General features: G+C 66.8%; 3 protein-coding genes across 3 annotated transcripts; 1 reads left to right on the top strand and 2 right to left on the bottom strand.

The window, feature by feature from the left end:
- Nucleotides 1-526: 526 nt before the first annotated feature.
- On the top strand, nucleotides 527-3,185 carry AMSG_04600 (uncharacterized protein; the record flags this gene model as incomplete). The annotated part of the gene is made up of 1 exon (XM_013902821.1): nucleotides 527-3,185. The coding sequence occupies one exon, from the start codon at nucleotides 527-529 to the stop codon at nucleotides 3,086-3,088; it is 2,562 nt and encodes an 853-aa protein (XP_013758275.1). The 3' UTR covers nucleotides 3,089-3,185.
- AMSG_04601 (uncharacterized protein) lies at nucleotides 2,917-3,701 on the bottom strand (the record flags this gene model as incomplete). The annotated part of the gene is made up of 1 exon (XM_013902822.1): nucleotides 2,917-3,701. One exon carries the CDS (start codon nucleotides 3,699-3,701, stop codon nucleotides 3,114-3,116), a length of 588 nt encoding a protein of 195 aa, XP_013758276.1. The 3' UTR covers nucleotides 2,917-3,113.
- A 160-nt stretch (nucleotides 3,702-3,861) lies between these two features.
- On the bottom strand, nucleotides 3,862-6,127 carry AMSG_04602 (uncharacterized protein; the record flags this gene model as incomplete). The annotated part of the gene is made up of 1 exon (XM_013902823.1): nucleotides 3,862-6,127. The coding sequence occupies one exon, from the start codon at nucleotides 6,125-6,127 to the stop codon at nucleotides 3,881-3,883; it is 2,247 nt and encodes a 748-aa protein (XP_013758277.1). The 3' UTR covers nucleotides 3,862-3,880.
- Between the last annotated feature and the right edge of the window lie 541 nt (nucleotides 6,128-6,668).

The following is a 6,668-nucleotide window of genomic DNA, read 5'->3' on the forward strand; positions in this document are numbered from 1 at the left end:
TGTGTGTGTGTGGTGGGGGTAGGGGGGGGGGGGAGGGAGGGAAGGGAGGGAGGGTGGAGGGTGGAGGTGGTGGGGGAGGGGGAGCAGGTGGGGGTGGCGAGGGGGGGGAGGGGCAGTGTCCAGCCCTGGGCGGCGATCAGGGGGGACGTGATCAAGGCGGGGCGGAGCGGGGGCAACAGGAAAAGGGCTTCAACTCGGACCACTCAGCGCTCCTTCCTCCCCCTCACCACCACCACCACCACCACCACCACCACCACCACCGCCACCACCGCCACCACTCATCCATTCCTCTCCCGTCATGAGGCTGGCTTTACCTCTCCTCACCCTCGTCCTCGTCCTCGCCCTGGCCGACGGCTTCTCCTGGTCCCACCCGCAGCTGGCGGCGACTGCGGTAGCCTCGCCCACGGTCTCTTGTGGCGAGAGCGCTTCTTCTCTGCATGCGCTGCCTCTGACCAGCCGCCAGGCTGCCGCCGCAGTCATCATCAGTCTCGAGAACGATGACTCGGCTGTTGCTCTGGGCTTGGGCATGCTGCCGAGCGTCCACGCCCGCCTCCTCTCGCCCGTGGCTGGCACTGCGGGTCTTCCCGATGCGACGCTGGCCGACTCGCAGCCGGAGCTGTGGGAGATCAACGAGCTCGCGGTGTCTGATCTGGCCTGCGCTCAGCCGCAGTTTGTCATTCCACTGCCGCGCTTGGACATTGGGTGGCTGGTGCTCACTGCGCTTGCACCGGACGTTTTCCATCCGCCTCTCCCGCTCGCCTCGATTGTGGTGCCTGTCACTCCCATGGCTTCCAGGGTGCTCCCGGCTGCGTTGGCAGTCGATGCCGTGGCGCTGGCCAGCAAGAGCTTGCCGGCCAACGTTGCTGCTGCGCTCAACACTGTCCACTCGGACGCGCTGCTCGCCAGCCCGCATGGGGTCTGGGCCTGGTCCTCGGTCGCCGAGCCGGAGCTGGTGGTCGCCTTTCCACAGCTACCGGGCCGTCACGCCGGGTCGCTGGGCGGGGTGGCGACTTCGACCGCTGTCGGAGCATGGGCGGCCGTCACCGTCTGCCGCGTCACTCCGCCGGGCCCACTCCGCTTGGACATCCATCCTGTTCCGCGGGCCGACGACGCTCTGTTTCTCGCCACAACGCCCGGCACGCTCTACGCATTCAACTTTACATCGGGTGCGTGGACGACGCTCACGTTTCCCGCGTCTTCGGGCGGCGCGGTCGTGTCTGCGCTCTACCCGGCGCGCTCGCTTCCGTGGCACTCGCCAGACTCTGGCACCGTGTATGGCATTGCCAACGCCACCGCGGTCTTTCGGGTGGCGGCGGGGAGCATTACCGTCCTGCCGCCGCTGCCGGGCGCTGTGGCTCAGGTGGGTCATCCGATTGGGCGCGGCGACGAGCCGGTGGCGCTCCTGGACTCGGGGAGCGTGTGCTTGTGGAAGCCTTCGGCGCAACGCTGGGCGGTCTCAGCGGCGCCGATGCCCACGGCGACATGGCGGGGCCTGGTGCTGTCGGCGACCGACCCGTCGGCTGCGGCGGCGTGGGCGCCGGACCGGATTGCGGTTGTCCTCTTTAGTGCCGGCTTGAACCAGCCGCCGTTGCTTGTCGAGCGAGCGACAAGCGCGACCGCGCTCTTTGGCGAGACCATTCAAGCGCTGCTGATCGCTGACGACCAGCTGCTCGGGCAGGGAGCAAGCGGCGCTTGGCACGTCGCCCGCCTCTCTGCGCTGGAGAGCCCGGCTGCGCTGCTGTCGCAGGTCTCCGGTGTTCCGCTTGTTTATCCGCTCGTGCCGCCGCTTGTCGGATGGATGAGTGCAAACGTGAGCTCCAACGGCACGCTGGCGGCGTTGGCTCGCCAAGGCGCTTCAAGCGATATGACATGTGCCGCAGTGTCTGCCACAGTGAGCGTCGACGAGCTCAGCAGTGGAAACCGGCGGCGGACTCTGCTCCGCGGCGGTGGCGCGTCTTTGGCAGCGTTTGCCGATGGCGACCTGCCAGAACACTCGCCGCTATATCTTGACTACGGGGAGAGACTCACGCTTCGGCTCCGCACTATGCTCACCGAGGCCGGTGCGGCGGCGGTAGCGACCCTCGGCACGAACGCGTCGCCGTTTGCGGTGGCCATCTCGCGTCAGGACGACGGCGATCACCCGCGGCTGTTGGTTGAGCCGACGGTGGTCGAGCGGCCCAACGCGACGTCACAGATGCTCGAGCTCCAGATTGTTGTGCGCGAGCCCGGGCGGAGTGCAGGCTATCCGCCGATTCAGTACGGGTCGGGCGAGTCGCTGACGGCGACGCACGTTGAAGTTGCGCTCGATGTGCCAGGGGTAGGCGGTGGGCCTGGGTGCTCGCTGAGCCGGGTCGGCGCCTCGGTTGACATGCTCGTGGGCTGCGCGCCAGGCCTCTCGCTGCAGCTCAGCGAGAGCGAGACGTTTTCCCAGAGCGAGGGCTGTCGTGAGAGCGACCCGTACCCGTGCCTCTTCTTCGAGTCTGTGTTTAGGCCTGTCATCAACGTGGTCGACGCAGTGGCCGGGACCTCGTGGCCGTACATCGGGCGGATGTACTTTCGGGTGGTGGGCGGCGGCCTGACGCCTGACAGCATCAGCCGGTTCAACGCAGACGAGGTGCTCGACAACAACCTGCACGGCTCAACAATGTGGACGTTTGACTCTGATGGGTCGGGTGCGTCGTCGTCGGACCCCGTCATCTCCTCGTCGGCGAACGGTATCACCTTTGTGTGCTCCGGCACCTCGCCGTGCGCGGACATCCTGCCCAATTTCCCGGACACGCCCGAGTACTACATGCTCATTGCGATCTCGACAGTGGGCATTCCCGACGACACTTACTGCGGGCTCACCACCGAGTTTGTGCTCCGGGTCCACGGCATTCCCATGAACTTTTCGACCTCGATCTCGTTTGTCTCGGCCTCGCTCCTCGCCGTCTTTATCCCCATGGTCATCGTCTACTGTGTCAAGCGCCGGGCTGGCACCCTCGACGGCGACGGCGATGGCGACGTCCACGCCAAACGCCGTGCCCTCGTCACTGGCGCCCGGCGCACCACTCCGCGGCCTCCGTCGCGTCGGGATCTGTTTGGGTGAAAAGCCGTCGCACACCGGCCCGCTGTCACCCGCCATCATCAGCGTCTGCATCAGCATACACAAAGCCCATTCTCCGGTACCGTCCGCCCCGTCCCGCCACATCGGTCACAGCTTGGCTCTCACTCGCCTCGTCGACCCCACCGAGCACTCTTTCAAAGTAGTGTCCGACGCGATCGGCAGGCGAGAGCACCGTAAAGGACGAGACCAGCGTGTCCGGCAGCAAATCGGGATGCGACTGCTTGCGGGTGCTCGGCTTGGGCGAGTAGAGGATGTGAGCGCCGATGAGCTCGCGCTCCAGCGCTGTCACGATCTCGGGCACATCAGCCACAGCAGCCTCCCACACGCTCGCGGAGCAGCCGAGAAGTGTGGCCACATCGTTGTCAAACAGCAGAATCGAGTCCAGCACGTCGGATCTGCCGCTGGTCGCCACACGCAGCGAGAGCTTGAAGACGGCCACCGAATCGGTCTGGGCCAAGTCGCGCTTGCACGTCTTGCAGTAGAGGGCATGGTGGGTGGGATGGAAGCCCGAGTGGGCCTTGGAGCAGAAAGCACACACCGCGTACGTCAGCCTCCGCGTGTCGGCAGCCATCACAATGCCGCGCTTGCCCAGCATGCTCCTGCAGCCGCTTCCTGAGCCGAGCCGAGCCGAGCCGAGTGCTCTCGCCCGACCTGCTCGAGCTCCCCCAAAGCGAGCAAGGACCACAACCGAGGTAGGCTCAGCTCAGGCACGGCGGGTGGTATGGCCACACACGGCCAGCGGCCGGCGCGACGCACTCGTATATCATTCTTCAATCACTCCTCATTACTTTCATCCTCTTCTCCACCGCCATCGCCGGCAGCAAGGACCACCGACGATGACGACGATTGGAGCCAGGGGCGCGATCGGTTCTCACGGGACTGGGTCCGGGCGAGGAGGTTCTTGCGGGCTGAGCGGCGGGAGGACCGCGGCCGCGACGGGGTGTCGACAGCGACGCCAGCGGTGCCGCTCCGGGTGGCGCGGAGGACAGAGACGCCGGAGCGGCGGGTTGGCATCGGTGACTTGAGGTGCGAGACGATGGCAGGGCGGACAAAGATGCCGTGCTTGGCCGCGCAGTCAAAGTACTGCACGCCGGCGACAGAACCATCGTTGCGACCCCAGGCTTCGTCGAGTGCAACGCCGACCCACTCGCCGCGCGGATCAAACTGGGTGTAGCCAACAAAGGCAACGGTGCCCGGCTTGCCGCGGACAGAGACTCGGTTGCCGATCCCTAACTGGACACCCTCGACCGAGACTGACGTTCCGAGCACCGCAACCTCTTTGGTGTGGCTCTGGGCCTCGACTGACGTAGCCAGATCCTCCGGCACCAGCCGCGGACGGCTCGCCGGAACCACCGAAGACGAAGCCGACGCCGTCTCGTCGTCGGCATCGCTCGCACTCTCGGACTCTGGCTCGGACTCGGCGTCCGACTCGGAGACCGAGGTGATCTGGAGCTCGGCAGCGGCCTCATCCTCCTCGCCGAGCACGGTTGCCACAAACAGGGCCGAGATCCAAGCATACAGTCCCGCAGCGGCCTTGGAAACGTCGGCGAGAAGGTCTGGCTCAAGGTCGTTGTCGACAATGTACGGCCAGAGCGCGTCCAGCTTTTGCGGCGTCATCTCACGCTTGTAGTTGTAGGCGAGACACTTGCGGGCCAGGTTCGGGTCGCGGAGAACAGCCTCAATGTCACGCGGCAGCGCCTGTGCCGCGTGCTGAAAGGTGGCGCCGGAGCCGCGCCACGAGGTGTGCTCGTGCAGCCGCTCGCCGGCCTCGGTGTCCTTGAACAAGACCACAAGTGCCTCCATGACCTTGACGATGGGCTCGACCGGATGGACGTATGACCGCAGCTCATAGAGGTCGGCCTTGGTGAGTGCGGCCAGCTGCGCCTGCGCCGACGCATACTGCCGGCCGGCGGCCGAGTGGGCAACGAGGGCGCGCACGCGCTCGACCTGCTCGCGCCGCTCGCGGGCGGCCCAGCCCGGAAGCTCGCGGCTCCCGGCCCGGACCAGACCGCTGCGGGTGCCTTCGAGCATGACGGTGCGTCGGGCGGCGGCAGCACTGGCGGCGACCCGCATTGAGTCAGCCGGGGTCCACACACGTTTCGGGCTGGTGCGGGCGACGAGGAGGCTGGACGGGGCGCCGAGCGTGTCGCCGGATCCGCTGGCAGTCAGCGCCGCCGTGTGCTCGGCCTCGCTCACCGCCGCGCGCTCGTTGTACAGGGCGAGCAGTGCGTCGAGCTTCTCAATGACGTCCTCAGGCTGCTCCTCGCGAAGAAGCAACAGCATCTCCTCCATCTGCTCGCGCTCGAGCTCGAGGCGCGAGTAAGCGCGCGACGACTCCTCAAGCTGGGCTGCGGCCGTCTCGTACTTGGCCTTGAGGACTTCGTGCTCGGTGATGAGAGCCTCATGCTCTGCGACGGTAACCGCGTTGGACGAGGTCGAAGCGACTGACGACTTTTTGAGCTCGTTGAGCTCAAACGAGAGTAGAGCCCGCTGGCGCGCCTCCTCGTCGAGCAGGGCAGCAACTTCCTCTTCCTCGGCCACAAACGAGGTCTTGAGCTGCTCTATATCTTCGACAAGCGCCGACTGGTCGGCATCGGCCCGACGCCGCAACGCGCGCTCGCGGTGGACCATCTCCTCGGCGACCCGCAGCTCGTCCTCGAGCTCTGCAATCCGGTCGCGGAGGGTGTCCTCGGTCTCGGCCGCAGCGTCGAGCTCATGTTCGTAAGCGAGCTTGTCGTACGCCGAAAGCGAAGCGTTCTGTCGCGACTCTGTCCGCGAGTGCCGCTCGGCCCGGCGGCGCGCCGCCTTTTCTTTCTCGAGCTTGAGTGAGAGCCGCGAGATTTTGCCCTTGAGCACCTCTATCTGGTCTGTGAGCAGATCAACCTCCTCCTCCGCCCGCTCGCGCATTGCGTTGCCGTCTGCTCGTGCGCTCTCGACCGCCTGCGCCGCCGCCTCGTCGGCGGCCTGCAGCTGCGCATCGAGGTGCGAGACAAGCGCCTTGAGCGCACGCGCCTCGTACATTGCCGCTGTGGCCCGCCGCCCACTGCCGGCCTCGCTCTCACGTGTGGGTGTTTGGCCTGCCTTTCGCCGCAGGCCCCAGTCGCCGTGCTCAGGCCTCCCATGTGCCGGCTGCAGCTCATCGAACCGGACTCGTCCGGCCCACTCGCGCATGGTCCTCCGGTCCGGCGGCATCGATGCCGGCACCACCGGTTCGTTTGAGCCCATCATAGCCGATGCTCGCTCTCCTCTCCGCGTCCTGCCCTCCACCCGCGGTCGCACCAATGGCTGTGCCTTGTGCTGCTTGTACCCCCCTGCTCTTTCCCCGTCTGCGATCTGGCCATTGGCTGTGTCCTGCGCGCCGATGGCTGCGCCCCGTACGCCGATGGCTGCGCCCCGTACGCCGATGGCTGCGCCCCGTACGCCGATGGCTGCGCCCCGTACGCCGATGGCTGCGCCCCGTACGCCGATGGCGGCGGCGGCGATCTGTGCACCACCTTCATCCGATCACTACTCCCAACCGTCCGTCCGTCCAGTCCCCCCCACCACACCACCCCCCCCCCCC

The sequence above is a fragment of the Thecamonas trahens genome (genome assembly GCF_000142905.1).
Source record: "Thecamonas trahens ATCC 50062 unplaced genomic scaffold supercont1.20, whole genome shotgun sequence".
In the NCBI taxonomy this organism is placed as follows: domain Eukaryota; order Apusomonadida; family Apusomonadidae; genus Thecamonas; species Thecamonas trahens.